Below are 18,211 nucleotides of genomic sequence, written 5' to 3' on the forward strand. Positions count from 1 at the left end.
GTTCCTCTTATTTTTGTGTGCAGAGGAGGAGGCCTACCTGATCTTTGCTAACCGATATTACCTGCGAAAGCTCAACCTTGATGGTTCCAACTACACGCTTATTAAACAGGTACAGAACCAAAAGAATATGTGGTCTTTTTCCCTTAATGCCCCCTGTGAACACACACTTGCCGCTGTTTTAGGGTCTGAATAATGCTGTGGCACTGGACTTCCACTATGCAGAGCAGATGATCTACTGGACTGATGTCACCACTCAAGGCAGCATGATCCGACGCATGCGTATGAACGGCAGCAACATAGAGGTTGGTCAGCAAAATAAGCGTCCTTGGGCCCTTGGTAATGCACATACAGTAAACATTTTTGCGTAATTACCTTACAGGTGTTGCACCGGACCTCTCTGAGTAACCCAGACGGCGTAGCAGTGGATTGGGTCGGTGGAAACTTGTACTGGTGTGACAAAGGCCGAGACACCATTGAAGTGTCCAAACTTAACGGAGCCTACCGGACAGTGTTGGTCACCAGCGGGCTGAGGGAACCTCGCGCTGTGGCCGTGGATGTGCGCTACGGGTGAGAACCAATGAGGGGTACAGTGGTCCCTCGCTATATCGCAGTTCACTTTTTGTGGGTTCAGGGCATCATTTTATTTTACTTATATTCCAGATTATTCGCTATAGCGTGGGATTTTGTGGTGGTTAATTTTCCATACGGACTGTTACTGCTGACTCACGTAGCAATAGGTGCAAGCCAGGAGGAAAGACATAGAATGTCCAAAGTTTGGGATCATTTCACACTTAATAAAAGACTCCAAAGTGCAATGTGCCTATTGCAAATTAAAATAGGCTTAAATTACACAACTGCACTTCTACGGTAAACATCGTTAATTTATTTAAAGGTTCCATATTTGGGCAATTTAGACCTCCATAGAATGACTTTTTTATTTTGTTTATTTTTTAATAATTTTTTTTAACCATTGACTCAGTATGAAAGTGTCAATTCCATTTAAAAAAAACAAACAAAAAAAAAAACATCTTGGTCTTGTCATACGACTGTCCAGAAAAGGCCCCTCTGACAGCGACTTCTGTTTGACCCGGTTTTGTATCCGCTTTGTCCATATTTGGCTAAGCCCGGCCCTTTGCCTCTAATTGGTTCCTTGTAAGAGCACACGTTTATGTCTACAGCGCTGGCTCGGGAGCGGAGAGGTAGGGAGATCTTCGCTAGCGACATAGATAAGCTTGAGGAATTCAAATCACCTGGTTTCAGGTCATTTGAACGCCTGGAACGTCCAGATTCAAGTCAAACGTCTGGAACTCAGGAATAAGTGGATGATTGTTACTCATATTTCATATTTACTGAAGCACCATAGCGCCAATGTTACATCCCAAATACGAGAAAAGGTTGGTTTGATAAAATATGGCACCTTTAATATAGCCTACCACCTCTAGTTAGAATGAATTGTAATCATAACAGGTTGTTAGGATAGAAGGAAGATGGAAGCTAGCCGACCTGCCAATTGCCTCAACTGAAGCCATCACTCTACAAAACACAGTGGCTAACGCTTTAGCCAGTTCACAGCCAGCTAACTATACATCCTCATTCGCTCACTTCCAGTCACTCAACAGGCCAAGACCACCTTTTAAAGGCACGTACACATTCAACCTCACAGATACTACATTGTAGAATGTGAGGATGGTGACCCCATGTGGGCAAAAATAATACCATATAAGTTGGTATATTATATGTGTGAAGCTTTCAAATATATATAAATAATAAAATAAATATTTGGTTGCTACTTTGCAGATTTCGTCTATTGCGTGATAAATGAGGGATAACGGTATTTGCAATTTGAAGAACGTAATGTGTAATTATGATGCATAAAATTATACTTTTTTGTCTAGGTACCTGTACTGGTCTGATTGGGGTGACAATCCCCATATTGGAAGAATTGGGATGGATGGCACCAACAGAAGCGTGCTCATCCAGGATAAGATCACATGGCCCAATGGACTAACCTTGGACTTCATCAATGACCGCATATACTGGGCAGACGCCCGGGAGGATTACATTGAGTTTGCCAGCCTGGATGGCACCAGCAGACACACAGGTCACATATCATTGCTCACTTGAAATATTTTGGACCATTGATGGGATACGAAATAAGTCCTTCGACATTTTTATTTGCTACCCAAATTCCTTCAATTAGATTTGTAACATACAGTATGTATCGCTCTTATCTATCTCAGATTTTCTGATGACACGGTGGTGAAATAAGGAAGTTAAAGACCTATGTTTTTTTTTTTCCTTTTTGGATTCTGATTAAAAACATACTAAAGGTCACATCATGCTATCAAAGTTCAAATTTTGAAACTCTTCTCAGTCCCAGGTTACAACATTTTTGATTAGCTAATGACGACGTGTGTTGCACATCAATAAATGTGATTTGATATGGATTATTACTGTATTTTACAAGCGAAGCGGATTAGGTGTTACACACTTGCACCAAACACAGGAAGCAAATGCATGCCGTCTATGGGAGCATAAAGAGAACATTGAGAGTATAAAATCTAATCAGGCATATTGAACATTATATAACACTAGATATAGCGTCGGCCATGTTCTCGTGCACCCACTCGGCTCCCATTTAATATTAACAGAGCCTCGATGTTTGCTCAGCCACATTACAGCTCCAACATTAAAATGTCATATCCCTGGAATTATTCAACAATAAACAATTTAACTCCTCAATGAATTTCTAACGAATTCGAATTGTTAAAACATGCACTCTGGTGACTTCATTAGGTACGCAATCCACTGTCTGAAATTTAATAGAAGAGCTGTGTCAGTAAGTCTGTTTTTACAAAGATAATGATGCTCAATTGATGTGGCCAGTTAGTGCATTTTTTTCCAAAGTTGAACTCGGGTAATAGTCTTTGAGGAGTATTATAATGGTAAAACACTTTTGAATTGTGACATGTTTTTTGCACCTCGGCAGTTCTTAGTCAAGACATCCCACACATCTTTGCCATGACGCTGTTTGAAGAGTACATCTACTGGACAGACTGGGAGACAAAGTCCATCAACAGAGCTCACAAGACACTGGGGACCAACAAAACCACCCTGATCAGCACCCTGCATCGGCCCATGGATGTGCATATTTACCATCCCTATCGCCAGCCCCAGGGTAAGATACTTCAAGTCCCTGTAAAGTGAAAATAAATGTCTTCTAAATTTGATACACCACGTTGTTGTTGCAATACTGTCAAATCTAAATGATTAAGAACAACTGCAAACACTATTGGCCTATATGAAATGAGGCTTCACAATTGTGAAAAATCAAGCCTTTCTTTCCGCTCACCAACGTTGTGAGTGTGTCCGCTGAACGCCCTGAAACCACAACCCTCTCGACTGTAAACTGTCAATCAAATACTCCGTCAAGCATCTAGCATCTTTCTTATGCCTACACATGAATACATGTTTGAGCTGTGAAAATATATCCGCTTGAAGCCTCTGGTCACCGTGGTTGGAATATATTCCCATTGGGTTGTCGCGGGGCTTTTCCACACTGACAGCGAGGCGCTCTAAAGTGGCCACACCAATGCAATGCCCTGGTCCACATGCTGACCGACAAGTCTGACTTTTTCCCCCCCCCTCTCTTCCGCCTTCTCTCCGTGACGTGCATGCACTCGCGGCCGACAACAAGGCACTCTCAAGCGCTCATCCAAGTGAACTTTCTGGAGGGTAGTTGCATTTTTGGGGTGTAGGTATAGCTAGCTAGCTAACTGCACGTTGCAAATGCACCGGATAACCGCTAATACAAACAAAGGTGCTCAAGTTCTTACGTAGTGGGAGAGAGGTGACTCATAAGAGGGAACAGGTGCATCATTGGGCCCCAATTCAGGAAAACTAAAATGGTGAAAAACAGTTTAGTTCTATATCTCCACAACTGAGTACTGCATAGTTCTCAATCTTGGCATGTTTCCAGCAATTATCTTCAAACATGTATCATGTGTTTAGAAACAAATCTCTGAATTTAAACCATCTTTAATTTAGAAGCAAGAATATCTAATTGATAGTTTGTTGTTTTGATCAAATGGAAAAAGGTGGAAAACAAAATTGTTATTCATCATAATGACATTTTACCTAGTCTGCCATTGTGTATTGATTAAAAATGTTATTAATTGTACGTACATATTTGTGATTGTGTACATTTTTATCATACATTTGATATAAATTACATGCCATAATAGTTGGTAGGCATGGATGCACATGTTGTATTCTAAATTTACCAGAAAATCTTATTCTGTGCCGTTGAACATTTCTTGAGTGTTATCTGTTTGCCAGTGAGCAACCACCCATGCCAGACGAACAACGGCGGCTGCAGTAACCTGTGCCTCCTCTCTCCTGGAGGAGGCTACAAATGCGCATGCCCCACCAACTTCTTCCTTGCCAATGACCACCGCACATGCATGTCCAACTGTACGGCCAGCCAGGTAATGGGAGCTGCGCAGACTTGCTCATCATTCCCTCAGCGTGTGCTTTTATTCACTTCCCATTGTCGTCTCGTAGTTTGTCTGCAAGAATGATAAGTGCATTCCTTTCTGGTGGAAATGCGACACGGAGGACGATTGCGGCGATCGCTCAGACGAGCCTGCCGACTGTTGTGAGTGTAGATTATTTTTTTTTTTAACCATTGAGGAAGCGGGCTGGGTTGAAATTAAGTTCAGACCAATATTTCGCTCTTCCTTTCGTGACAGCTGAGTTCAAATGCAGACCGGGCCAGTTCCAGTGTGGCACAGGCATCTGCACCAACCCTGCATACATATGTGATGGAGACAATGACTGTCAGGACAATTCAGATGAGGCCAACTGCGGTACAGCGCATATTATGACATTATCACTGCCTATTTTGAAGCATCCATTATTCCCTTGAAATTTCACAAGTCCTCACATATGCTGATTGTGTATTTGTGTAACTACACTGCAGATATTCATGTTTGCCTGCCCAGCCAGTTCAAATGTTCCCACCCAAGTCGCTGCATCCCAGGAATCTTCCGCTGTAATGGCCAAGACAACTGTGGTGAGGGAGAGGACGAGAAGGACTGCCGTGAGTATTTCGCTCTTTCATCCTGCTCAGATGGTTCATTTCTCACTGTAATAAAATATTTGCTCACTTCTCTCTGTAGCTGAGGTCACATGTGCACCTACCCAGTTCCAGTGTGCCATTACCAAACGCTGTATTCCTCGCGTCTGGGTGTGTGACCGTGACAACGACTGTGTGGACGGATCTGATGAACCCGCCAACTGCAGTAAGAACTGAATTTTGATAGAAAAGAATGAATTGGTTCCAACAGATTAACATGTTTTTAATTTATCTCACAATATTTTGACTACATTTTTGTCATGCAGGCATTTTCTTAGCAGCGGCTGTAAAGAAGAACGCAAAATAGTAGATTGCTACTAAAGTATTTTGCTAGTTGAAGTTGGCTGTAGCAAGTTTTGCTCTGACCAACCAATCAGGGGAAGGGACAATTCTGGGAGTTAAAGAAAGTCCCATTGCTAATATAGGTAATGTCACATCACCCACAATAAGTGATTGTGAAAGGCCTGGACAGATTAGATTGATATGGCAACACATAGAATCTTAAAATTTGATTGGACCAAAAAGGATATGCGTACTAGAAGCAGTGCAGCCAATAGAAATGCTACCAAAAACAAAATAGACAGTTGGGAATAAATCAATACAATTTCATTGGACAACTATTAGAATTTAGGTTGACCGCCCAACAATGTCCTTGTGAACTCATTAAAAGCTGACTTCCTTTATGATTCATCCCCACAATGCATAAATATTTGGAGGATGTTCAGTTCGATAAACTCTTACCGTCTCCTGCCATCCATTTTAAAACCTTAGTAAGATCACCGTGAAATTGTTCCCAACTTTAGCCCAGATGACATGCGGCGTGGACGAATTCCGTTGTAAAGACTCCGGACGCTGCATCCCGGCTCGCTGGAAGTGCGACGGGGAAGACGATTGTGGCGATGCCTCCGACGAACCGAAGGAGGAGTGTGGTGAGCATCTCGATCTCTGCTGAAACGACTTAGCAGTCACATTACACCAGGGCTGTCCAAACATGTTCCTCTGTAGGCAGACAAATGAAAGGATAGAAGTGCCAATTTGACATTTTTAACTTTTAATTGATAACCAAACTAAAATTAGCAGGCTGTGAATAAATAGATGGCCGGTCACAGACTTCGGATTCCCCTTCATTAGGCGATCTGTCAGTCTGCTTTTATTGAATCTTGCTACAATCGTGGTATGCTAATGTGCGCAGCTGAGAGGACATGCGAGCCGTACCAGTTCCGATGCAAAAACAACCGCTGCGTGCCGGGCCGCTGGCAATGTGACTACGACAATGACTGTGGCGACAACTCGGATGAAGACAAGTGTGGTTGGTGTCATGCCTTCACTCTGCCCTTGTCCACTCTCACTAACTCTCAACTCCCTTTGCGCTAACGATGTTTACTGTCAAAAACATCCAGTCACTGTCATTGCAAATGCATTTCACCTCATCTGATGTCTGTTTCATTTCATACTGTCCTGTTGGCATGAGCTAGAGGTGAGTCTCTTCAGCATTCATATGTCAAACATTCCAGTATTTTCCTGTCAGTTCTCTGTCATGCTTTTGTCCACCCGTGAGCCCGGCTCAGCTGTGAGAGTCTGCAAGGAGACTTAAAATAAATTGTAATTATGCGTTGTACGCCTTCCATCACCCACAGCATAAAAACGTACATTTCAAGCTAATCATACAGACACTTCATTGGGTACCCTCTCATTGAATAGAATTATAAAAGTGTTAAAATTCTCCTTTTACAAAGATATTAATGCTCAGTTTTCATCATGAATATTGTTAAAGATGTATTAATGTAGCAACGTGTTTGTTGTTGTGCTTGTAGTTTGCAGTGGTCGAGCACTGCATTATACTGAGAGCTGTTTCTAATATCATTATTGTCTTTGTAAAGCTGGGATTTTCTGATACAGTTTATGTGTTGGATTGAATTTTGCTGAGCTCCTTTCATTCTCTCCCCTGACCACCTGCTGTCATGTCTTTGTGGAATGCAAGATGAATAAAGGCTGGAACTTGTCACTAATGCAAACCGTGCTTTGTCATTTCGCGCAGTGCCTCGGCAATGTTCCGAAAGCGAGTTCGCCTGCACAAACGGCCGCTGCATCGCTGGGCGGTGGAAGTGCGACGGAGACCACGACTGCGCCGATGGATCTGATGAGGTGTCTCACACGCTTGTGTGTTCAGTATTCATTCACGAGGATGAAGTTTGACGCTTGCTTGCCTGTTGGGCTATGTTTTTTTTTTTTTTTTCCTCCAGGATGGCTGTGATGTCAAGTGTGACAATGACCAGTTCCAGTGTAAGAATGGACACTGTATTCCTATTCGCTGGCGATGTGACGCTGACCCAGACTGCATGGATGGCAGTGATGAGGAGAACTGCCACACTGCTGGTGAGTGCACAATTCGATTTTACTGCCCGCTTCTCGTTTTCCGATCGAGTTGCATCAAGTTTGACAGAACTAAACTGCGAGTTACTTCCTGTTCTTTCAGCTGGCCGTCACTGTCCTTTGGATGAGTTCCAATGTAACAACAGTCTGTGCAAACCTCTCGCCTGGAAGTGTGATGGGGAAGATGACTGTGGGGACAACTCGGATGAGAATCCGGAAGAGTGCAGTGAGTGCCAGCATGTGACTCACACTCTCACACAGTCGTGTATTTTAATAGCTGAATATCTCAGTCTCTCTTTTTTTAGTCTTTTCTTTTCCCTTCATCTTTTACTCGGCTACTCAACTCTTTGTCACACTTTTTACCGTGTGATGCTTAGGGAAGTTCCAGTGTCCTCCCACCAGAGCGTTCCGCTGTCAAAATGACCGCGTATGTCTTCAGATGTCAAAGAGATGTGACGGCATCAATCACTGCGGCGACAAATCGGATGAACTGAATTGCGGTAAGTGGCTCAGTAGCTTTGAAATCAACCAAGATGATTTTTGAAGGAGTTTGCTGAGTCATCTGTATCCCACAGAAGCCCATCCAACTGTTCCTACTTGCGAGAAAGACGAGTTCTTGTGTGCCAACGGAAAGTGCATCAGCTCCACTTTGAGATGCAACGTCTTTAATGACTGCGAGGACTATGGCTCGGACGAGATCAACTGCAAAACAGGTTAATTTCTACGCTGAATGAACAGAAGTGCTGGGATACCCCTCTTCAAGTGAAAATAAGGCTTGTAAATTTGACACACCACAGAAAAGAGTGTTGTTAACTACCCTGCCAAATTTGAATGATTGGAAAAATCTCGAAGTATCTAAAATAATGCTTTGAAATCGTTAAAAATCAAGCTTTTGTCTTTATTCTCAAACTTTGTGGACGTGTCCGCTGAATACGTGAAACCACGCCCCACTGAAAAATGATTGCTACTTTGTCTAGAAACTTCCTTATGCTTTCACATCCCTACATGTTTAAGATGCAAAAATATATCCCTTTCAACCTCCGGTTGCAGGTAATATACCCCACCGGGTCATCGGGGGACTTTCCATGTATGCTTCCAACTTTGCGGGAACAGTTTGGAAACATCAGGGCATACTTGGATGAGTTTAGCTTGGTAGAACTTGATCAAACATCTTTGCTAACAAGTCAATGTGCGTGTTAACAGAAACCAAACTGAATGACTGCAGGAGTAACAGGACTCACTGTGGCGATGGGGACGAGGCCCACTGTGTCACCAACAGCACAGACGCCTTCTGCTCCTGCAAACCGGGCTTCCACAAAATAGGATATCGCACATGTGGAGGTAAACACGCACAAAAGCTACAGAGCCAAATGTTTTTATAACCTAACTTCATTTGATGAGTTGGATTCTTTCCTGTTTTTCAGACAAGAATGAGTGTCTTCAGTTTGGGGCGTGTTCCCACATCTGCAACAACACGAAGGGCTCCTACAAATGCAGCTGCTACAAGTACTTCACAAGGATCAATGACACCTGCAAAGCTGACAGTGAGTACCAATATATATTTGCTTTCAAGCTTTTATGCAACCATTCAGTCCAGTTTTGCTCGGCGAGGTATCCTCCAGGTTTGTGTAGGCGGGATGAAGATAGCTGTGTAAATAGCATGACATTATTCCAATGCCTAATCGTGGTTCACTAGCCTTGAATTCACCTAGCCACATTTTTTCGATGGAGCCTATCCTCCATTATTTGCTGAAAAACTCAGCTTTTTGGCATTTGTGTGCTCTTTCTTTAAGGCTCTAAGATGTCACAAGATGGCACCAAAGCCCTGTCTAAATAGGAATCGGTCCCGAGAAAGTATGTTGACATAGTCCATCTCTACTAAGAGACAAGCTTTGTATGTCTATGATTTGTTTATTTTTTCTTCAAAAATCTAATAATTTGTAAACCATTTATTTTTAAGGGTTATGTTTTAAAATGAGTTTGAAATTGTATTAACGTATTTTGTCATAACATGACAGATATCTACAGTTTAAACTATTATTATAGGTAATTCTAAACATTTTAGTGGTGGCATCAATTACTCATGCTTTTTCCACTATGGGCTCGATCCCTATTAATGTACTCATCAATTAATTCAAGGCAGTGGAACGAAGCGATCACCTTCAAAAAGTTGATTTGTTAGGTGCAGAACACAGCTGACATTTCTGTTGTGGAGCACGTAAAAATTGTGTGTGTAACAATACTTGACATTTCAATATGGGCCGAAACGGTATCTCCTTTATGTTTTCTTTTACACTTAATGTCATTCCAAAGACATTAACAGCTTTATATGAGCTGACTTTATTATGGGATTATTATATGTTGTGTTGAACAAGTTTGTGGTACATATCGTTCCTGTCTGGCGGAATCCTATCCAAAACCACTACTTTTCAGGAAATAATAATCATAATGAAAAAACTATCTTGCTTGACTAACCACACACAGCATAGTTGTTGGTATTATTACACACCAACATCAACATAACACCACCCCAAAATCATGTTCAATCACTAATTTAATTCGCTAAACAAACCGCTAATTTAAACAAAGTCTGCACTCACACCAACAACCCCAACCACACAAGAAGTCTTTAATACTTCACCAAAGCAAACGACTGTGGTTACATAGTCTTCCCAAACTCTTTTTCGAAGGTCTAAGAGCCATGAGTGATTCAATAAATAAAACAATGACCTTACCAGGAAGTGTAATCGGTGGCAATGATTCTGCATGCAAACTTACCTTTGTGGCTGACATGTCTACTACTACTATATCAAAGCATTACAGCTATCAATTTTAAACAAAACAGGTTTACTCAAAAGTATCCAACATAACTACAAAAACAAAAAACAAACAAGCAAACAAAAAAAACCATCCAGACTTTAAATCTTGAGGCAACATAATGCCGCACGGCTCCTGTGGAGTGAGAAAGCGGCAGACAAGAGTTTTATGAAATTCCTCAGACAGTTCAAGTGCCCAAGACAGTTAATAGATTTGTTTTCAATGTGTTTTGTAAACATTTAATTGGTAACAGACGACGTGGAAACAGACTAACACTTTATACAATATCAGTAAAAAATGGAGGCTGCTCGGTGAAATAAATTGTGGCTGTCTAGGACCATGTGTTTCTAAGTCCTCCTTTCTCTTGCAGACATGAACAGCAGTCAGCAGGTTCTCTTCATAGCCGATGACAATGAAATCCGCAGCCTGGATCCTGGAATGCCCAACTGGCGCTATGAACAAACCTTCCAAGGGGATGCTAGCGTGCGGATTGATGCGATGGACCTACACGTGAAGACCAACCGCATCTTCTGGACCAACTGGCACACAGGCCGCATCTCCTCCTATGAGCTTCCGGGACAGTCAACTTTGTCGTCCAATTCCCACCGTAACAGACGGCAAAGTGTGGGCAGGATCACCAACCTGCAGGTACAACTCTTCAGAAATACACAGAAACACGAGTTTGACTTCTTAGCAGGGCAGACTAGTAAATCTCTCTCATGTCATCCAGATTAAAGAGCTGAAGATGCCTCGAGGCATAGCCGTGGACTGGGTGGCTGGTAACCTGTACTGGACCGACTCTGGTCGAGATGTCATTGAGGTGGCTCAGATGTCAGGCCAGCATTGCAAGACCCTCATCTCTGGCATGATTGACGAACCATATGCCATCGTCGTGGATCCACAAAGAGGGTACAACATGAACTTGAGCTTTTTTTTTTTTTTCAGTTTTCTTTTTTTTTTTTTTTTTTTTTTTTTAAACAAAGGCTTGAGATTTTCATTTGAACTCTTCATTTCTGCTTCAGTACCATGTACTGGGCAGACTGGGGGAATCATCCAAAAATTGAGACAGCTGCCATGGATGGAACGCTGAGACAGACCCTTGTCCATGAGAACATCCAGTGGCCAACAGGTCGTATTTGTTGACATTAATAACTCCCAGCTTCAAATATGCAGTATACTGTATACTACAACGTCTTTTTCACTCCCCAGGTTTGGCAGTAGACTACTTCAATGAACGCCTTTACTGGGCAGATGCAAAGCTTTCAGTCATTGGCAGTGTTCGCCTGGATGGCTCAGATCCCGTCATAGCGGTCTCTGGCATCAAAAACAGTTGAGTTATTTGAGTTTAAGAAAAGAAGTTATGACATAAAAAAATAACTACTAGAAGTCAATTAAAAGTTTGCCTATGTTAACATTATATGTTCTTTGTTCACTTCCAGACCTTGCCCATCCGTTTAGCATCGATATCTTTGAGGACTACATATATGGAGTCACGTTAGTCAATAACTTTGTTTTCCGGGTCAACAAGTTTGGAAAAGGCACCATGGAAACTCTCACCACAGGCATCAACCACGCTACTGACATCGTCTTGTACCACCGATATAAGCAGCCAGAGAGTGAGTGTCATCCATATTTTATTTGTACTATAAAATACTGTGTCAAAATCATAGCTAATCAAGCGTAGATTTGTTGGTTTATGCAGACTATAATATATATACACTACTGGTCAAAAGTTTCAGAACACCACACTTTTCCAGCTATTTTTAAATTCAAATTTATACAGGTCAATTTCTCATTTTACTCTGAAATGAAAGCACAGAACAATACTATTCAAGTTACAAAAGAAATAATGGAATCAATTTACAAAACAAAAATGTATTCTAAACCTTTCCATTTAAGTAGCCACTTTGGGCAGACATAACAACTGAACACACTTGCGGCATTATCCCTAAAATGGAAATGAAATATTTTTCCGAAAGTTCTTCCCAACTCAGTTGTGGAAGTTCCCATAACTGTGTGGCTATTCATTGGACTTGAATTACTTGACTTTCAAGCAAAAAAAAAAAAAAAAGGGAAAAATTGGCGCGTTCTAAAACATTTGACTGTTCAGGCTACCAGTGAAAAGTTTTAGAACACGCAGATTTTTTTTTCAATTAAAAATAAATAAATAAATAAATAATAATTACTTTCTTTTTAATCATGTCATTACTGTATGTTCTTAGAAGTACAGTATTATAGATTGCTATTTTCTATATTCAAAAAATGGCATTTCCATTGCATTCCATTTTCCTTCCAAGAGTGCCATCACATAGCAAATTAAACTCTTATTTCAAGACATAACTCTAATGAAGTAGCTACTATTTTACATGTTGTGTGTCTGCCATGTTAATAATAATCTATAACGCACCAGATACTGGACACATGTTATACTGTATGTCCACAATATTTGCATAAAATATAAGACCTATTGAACATAACTATGAAAAAAAAAAAATCTGTCTAGCTCTCTTTCTATGTCCATCTCCTACTACATCCTCAATCCAAAATCATCCCATATTGTATATCAACGTATATTTTGGAGGATTCTCACTGTTTGTGCTGTGGTCTCTCTGCATTAGTGACAAACCCATGTGACAGGAAGAAGTGTGAGTGGCTATGTCTGCTCAGCCCCAGTGGACCGGTGTGCACCTGTCCCAACAACTACATGGCTGACAACGGCACGTGTGTGGAGAAGTCTGGCCCGACCCAGTCGCCGTTCTGTAAGTCTGCTTGCCCACAAACACACTTGTTTCTGTGAGAGGAAATACAATATAATCCTTTTTTTTCCATCTATCTACTGGCTAGATGCACCTGTAACTGCTTGCTAGGTGGCGTTTACTGGGTGTCCTTCTATCTCCACAGCTCCCCCCTCAGGCCCCTGTAACATTCAGTGTCAGAACGGAGGCAGCTGCTTTCTCAACGCCCGTCAGGTGGCCAAGTGTCGCTGCCAGCCCAGCTACACCGGAGAGAGATGCGAGATCAACCAGTGCAGGGATTACTGCAAGAACGGCGGCACATGCACCGCATCTCATACAGGTGAGTTGACATAGACGGGCAAAGGCAAGAGTTGGTTTTAGTCCTCACTGATCTTTTAGCTCTCATACAGGTCACCATTTTCACCCTCACATTGCTCTATCTGCACATTTATTTTTCTCCACTGTTATCACTGATCATTTATCACTTTGTAACTGATTTCTTTTAATCACGCTTATGACAGTTCCTTCCATGCATGTTATCATAACAGACCACATAGGATCACTTTCATTTCAATTTGGGTTAAAAAAAAAAAAAGTCACACATGTTGAAGGGGGAAACTGCAATATTAAAACTGCTAGCAAGAATGCATATCCATCTTCAACAAAATAGCAGCACGAGCAATACTAAGCTAGCATTAGCACTGTAAACAAGACAGCGTTAGTCACAGCTGCTACACTGGAAGTGTGACTTATTTGTTGGAGTGTTAATATAACATTAAAAATGTTGTCAGTTTGAAGTTTTATTTTTGGGAATGTACAATCAATTAAAACTCAAGAAGCGGTGAGAACTTACCTGTTGAGCAGAAATGTTGCTAATTTTGCATCGCTTCTGAATCCTCTCAGCTGCCTGGGGTCCCATCGCTCTACTTCTGTTTGCTAATCTTATAGTGAGTTGTTAGCAAACGAGGAATGGGCATTTTTTTGTTTTTGTTTCGGGAGGTGGATATTCCACCATACTTTCAGCAAAACTCCTGAAGGCCTATGGAACAGGACAGTGCGAGGCTATGGGGGTGTGCAGGTGACCGGCTATGGTTGTGCCTTTGAGTCCACGGCAAATGATTGACACCTCGTCGGTCAGCCCTTCTATCTCTGATAGTTAATTCTTCCTCGGGCGCAGTGGTTTCTTGGTCATTGTTGTAAGTGGTATGTTTATCATAGGTGCTCCGACATGCAGATGCCCAAAAGGATTCACGGGGCCCACCTGCAACCGTCACACTTGTCAGAACTACTGCCACAACGGCGGCAACTGCTCGGTCAACTCGGGTAATCAGCCAACCTGCAGCTGCCCGACAGAGTACCACGGAGATCAGTGCCAGTACAGTAAGTGGACATTTGACATTCTAACTGTATACATGCTCTGACGGCAACAAAGAGCATTCACGTTTCTTTTGACAAACCTCTTACAACGATCGCCTTCTCTACAGGTAAATGTGAAGGCTTCTGTGAAAATGGCGGCACATGCTTGCAAACCACAAACGGCACCAAAGTGTGTCAGTGCTCCAGTCAGTACATCGGACACCAGTGCGAGCTGGACAAATGCGTCTTCTGTGGCACAGGCCGCTGTTTGACGTCGTCCTCAGGAGAAGTGTCCTGCAGGTAAACACGCTGGAGCCTAGACAAGTTAAATGACATTTGGATCTATAAACAGGGGCGTGGAACAGGGTGGAAAAGGGGACAACTGGCCCACGGCCCTGAGCATTTGGCTGTCTGTTTTTCACATAGGATGAGGAAAATATGCCTCTGAGTAGTGATATATTGTCTGTCTCCATGTGTTGCCCCACCGGTTGTGTCCAGATATTTGCCTGAGGCACTCATGCTATTTGTTAGCCCGTCTATGGCGTTTCCTATTATGTGTTAGCATTAAGCTAGCCACACATGTTTAGTTTGACAGTGAACGACTGGGAATGGCACTAAATGGCTTAAAACCCCATAATTAATTAGTTAATTGTTCACTATTTGCCAAACTGCTGCTTGTTGTGAGTTCACTGTCACCATACAGCGCTTGTATCTCACATTTTCGCACACAGGTCAAAGCAAGAAATCAGCCTGAACGACAACTTGTATCTCAGACCTCTCAAGTCGTGCCAGTTGTATCTCAAGGCACCGCTGTACTGTAACAAAACAACATGACATTCAATCTTGTCACTAAAAATGTGTGGATCTAATTAATATTATGTTGTCAACCAGTCAATTGTATTATGTTAGTCAAATGCAAAAATGTACTGCATGTTAGGGCAACTCTATATTTTTGTTTTCAACTAACAATACAATTGTGTTCCCACTGCTGGTAAGAATAAGGCACATAATGAATGAACAGTTTTGAATTAATAAGAGCAGTTGTTAATATTTTGGTAACCTCATTAAAGCTACACAAGATTCAAAATATTAGAGACGCCTCTCAATGGCATGCGGTGCAGTTCTACACCACAACAACCACAAAGTATCAAGTATTATTGTCCTTGTAAAGGCTGTTCTGTTTGTTTTTTTTTTTAGTTATTTGATATTATCTGTGTGTGTGTGTGTGTGTGTGTGTGTGTGTGTGTGCGTGCGTGTGCGTGCGTGTGCGTGTATAGCTGCCCCAACGGTCAGACCCAACCCAGTTGCTATACTTGCTTGGACTACTGCGCCAATGGACAATGTACAGTTGACACGCGCACACTATTGCCCCAGTGCCAGTAAGATGTGACACTCTCGCCAAACACTTCCTTATTTCTCTCATGTACAAAACTATTTTAAAAAAAAAAAGAGATAACACACACGTACATAATAGTTGTGTCTCGCTGTGTGTCCAGGTGTCCCGCAACATGGAGAGGTTACAGGTGTGAAAATGCTTCAACCATGGATTCCTCCATGTCCAGTGGAAGTGAGTCACACTTCTTTGCAGTGCTGATAAAAACTTGCACTTTGGCTCAATTTGCACACTTTGTTTGCTCTGTCCCAGAAACGGCCTCCGTGGTTGTCCCCGTGCTTCTACTGCTCTTACTGTCACTGCTGGTGGTTGGCGCCATCCTGTGGTACAAGCGGAGAATGCGAGGGTCGGTCCTGTTGTAATGATGTGTTTTAAACTTCCTTCTTTCCATCTCCATCAACCAACTATTTCCTGTCTCCCAGGTCTCAATGGCTGGGGAAATCTCGCTCTCGGGGCTCGCGGTAACGTCATAGGGTTACATTATTCACCGGTTCAGACATTGTTAACCCCCTTCCCTCCCTAATATCAACAAAGGTCATGCAGTACACCCATCCCTATGCCCATTCTGTTATAAATCTGCCCGTCCTTGCCTGTCTCTTACTCCCCAAGAATCCAAAAGGCGCATTTCGACCACAGGAAATTTACTTTGCAACTTCGAACTTGTGTGTTTGGACAATATACTACATTTAGCTTTTGGTCAGGGCCAGAAGAAGACTATGCTAAGGCGGGTAATATTCTCATCAGGTCCAGGAACCTTTGGGGTGGGTCAGATTGGAGGCAACTCATTGCATTTTTCACATTTGAACAGTCTACAACTTGTTTTATTAGTGCCTCGCCACTTTAATGGCATCATGGTTCTTTCTACTGTTACCGACTGCATTGCAGGTGTAATGTACTCACTTGCGCTGTATCATTAGCCTTATTTACTTCAATGTTCCAGGGAAATTGGTCAGTTAGCGAAAATTGTGGATACAATGGGCCCACAGTAACCAAAAACTAAAAGATCCTGGAAGTTTAGGTTGAAATGCGGCTTAAGAGTCTGTTGACTCTTGTTTGTAATGTTTTTTTTTTTTTTTTCTTTTCTTGCCTCTACATACCGTCCCCTGTTGTACATACTGTATGTTAGGTTTATGCTGTGTGCTTGTTTGGTAAAGTATCTAAGTGTATATCACTGAACAACGATAGCGTGTAGACTGTCCAGCATTTGTCCCAATGCTGCAGCATTTCCCTGGGTTTAATCAAATGGGCCTTTTGACAGAAAAAGCTCATTTGATAAACTTTGTCTTGATTGTGTGGATTATATGTTACTTCCCCCTTGTTGCTGTATTTATTTATTTTTTAAACGTATGCATTTGCCCCATTCTTACTAAATTTGCTATGTTATTATTTGCTGCAGTGCCAAGGGCTTCCAGCACCACAGAATGACCAACGGCGCCATGAATGTCGAGATCGGCAACCCCGCCTACAAAATCTATGAAGGAGACCCTGACGATGACGCTGGGGAGCTCCTTGATTCAGACTTTGCTTTGGACCCAGAGAAGGTAAGTAGATGTTAATATTACCCAATATGATCTGTATGAAAGCAACTTTGGATGTTCTGGGTGACCAGAATCAATAAAGTATCCGTGTAACACAAAGCCCTCGCCTGGATGCGGCCTTAAGCAAAATTAGATTTTAGGGCCCTCTATTTCTGCCAGTTATATTTATTATTGATCATTCACACAGCTACTGTAAACTCATTGCAGCAGTCAATCTGGCAGTGTTGTTGACATGACCCTATTGTGAGCCTGACTTATTTATGGTTTCAAAATCAAAAGGTTGCACATTCAACTACAAAATTGGATTGGGGTTAATTTACACAATGTTCCAAGTGATGTAAGTTGTAGGTGTAAGTGTCTCTAGGCTGACTAAAAGTAACAAAAATATACCAGTAGTACTATGAATTTACTGTAAAAGTGTCATCCGGTTTATTATTTCTGGTTTGAAAAACTTCAACAGCAATGTTGAGCAAAATAATTTTTTAAATAAAGCCAATTCATAACAGGGAAAAAATAATAATTAGTGGTTGAACAACCGGTGGAAGGGACGAGAGCAAAATGGGCACAACAACAGCCATATCAGCAACAGTAAGGGTCCCATGGTGACAGCGACGACGACGATACTGGTCCACTTCCAATACTGCCGATAACAAGCAGAAAAGTGTAGTGTAAGAACAAGTAAAATCACTTAGAATAAGTGAATTTAATAATTGAAACAATGTTTAAATGTTCAAAGATTAACAAACAACAACAGCAAAAATACTACTCCAGGCTGTTGACTGTTAATCGCTTTTTGGGGCCCCCTAGTGGTTACGGAGCCTTAAGCAGGTTCTCTTATGTCTTGGGTTGGCTCTGGCCTAAC

The 18,211-nt window shown here is 41.9% G+C and overlaps 1 protein-coding gene across 3 annotated transcripts in view; it reads left to right on the plus strand.

Annotated features, from left to right (window-relative positions):
• lrp1ab (low density lipoprotein receptor-related protein 1Ab) overlaps nucleotides 1–18,211 on the plus strand; it is a 108,038-nt gene that overhangs the window by 87,863 nt on the left and 1,964 nt on the right. The window contains exons 57-89 of one of the 3 annotated variants that reach the window (XM_061774259.1): nucleotides 24–109; nucleotides 183–302; nucleotides 380–567; nucleotides 1,896–2,101; nucleotides 2,990–3,178; nucleotides 4,339–4,487; nucleotides 4,564–4,657; nucleotides 4,752–4,868; nucleotides 4,982–5,101; nucleotides 5,181–5,303; nucleotides 5,941–6,066; nucleotides 6,330–6,446; nucleotides 7,176–7,282; nucleotides 7,381–7,513; nucleotides 7,614–7,736; nucleotides 7,888–8,010; nucleotides 8,086–8,223; nucleotides 8,714–8,851; nucleotides 8,935–9,054; nucleotides 10,698–10,975; nucleotides 11,058–11,236; nucleotides 11,350–11,456; nucleotides 11,537–11,656; nucleotides 11,767–11,943; nucleotides 12,946–13,086; nucleotides 13,229–13,402; nucleotides 14,281–14,442; nucleotides 14,547–14,718; nucleotides 15,696–15,797; nucleotides 15,915–15,985; nucleotides 16,064–16,157; nucleotides 16,234–16,272; nucleotides 17,208–17,352. In XM_061774259.1, coding sequence (XP_061630243.1) covers nucleotides 24–109; nucleotides 183–302; nucleotides 380–567; nucleotides 1,896–2,101; nucleotides 2,990–3,178; nucleotides 4,339–4,487; nucleotides 4,564–4,657; nucleotides 4,752–4,868; nucleotides 4,982–5,101; nucleotides 5,181–5,303; nucleotides 5,941–6,066; nucleotides 6,330–6,446; nucleotides 7,176–7,282; nucleotides 7,381–7,513; nucleotides 7,614–7,736; nucleotides 7,888–8,010; nucleotides 8,086–8,223; nucleotides 8,714–8,851; nucleotides 8,935–9,054; nucleotides 10,698–10,975; nucleotides 11,058–11,236; nucleotides 11,350–11,456; nucleotides 11,537–11,656; nucleotides 11,767–11,943; nucleotides 12,946–13,086; nucleotides 13,229–13,402; nucleotides 14,281–14,442; nucleotides 14,547–14,718; nucleotides 15,696–15,797; nucleotides 15,915–15,985; nucleotides 16,064–16,157; nucleotides 16,234–16,272; nucleotides 17,208–17,352 — 4,478 coding nt within the window. Of the gene's footprint in view, nucleotides 1–23; nucleotides 110–182; nucleotides 303–379; nucleotides 568–1,895; nucleotides 2,102–2,989; nucleotides 3,179–4,338; nucleotides 4,488–4,563; nucleotides 4,658–4,751; nucleotides 4,869–4,981; nucleotides 5,102–5,180; nucleotides 5,304–5,940; nucleotides 6,067–6,329; nucleotides 6,447–7,175; nucleotides 7,283–7,380; nucleotides 7,514–7,613; nucleotides 7,737–7,887; nucleotides 8,011–8,085; nucleotides 8,224–8,713; nucleotides 8,852–8,934; nucleotides 9,055–10,697; nucleotides 10,976–11,057; nucleotides 11,237–11,349; nucleotides 11,457–11,536; nucleotides 11,657–11,766; nucleotides 11,944–12,945; nucleotides 13,087–13,228; nucleotides 13,403–14,280; nucleotides 14,443–14,546; nucleotides 14,719–15,695; nucleotides 15,798–15,914; nucleotides 15,986–16,063; nucleotides 16,158–16,233; nucleotides 16,273–17,207; nucleotides 17,353–18,211 lie in introns of those variants that run through there. The other 2 variants (XM_061774268.1, XM_061774280.1) reach the window with 2 other exon arrangements.

The sequence above is a fragment of the Phyllopteryx taeniolatus genome, chromosome 1 (genome assembly GCF_024500385.1).
Source record: "Phyllopteryx taeniolatus isolate TA_2022b chromosome 1, UOR_Ptae_1.2, whole genome shotgun sequence".
Taxonomy (NCBI): Eukaryota; Metazoa; Chordata; class Actinopteri; order Syngnathiformes; family Syngnathidae; genus Phyllopteryx; species Phyllopteryx taeniolatus.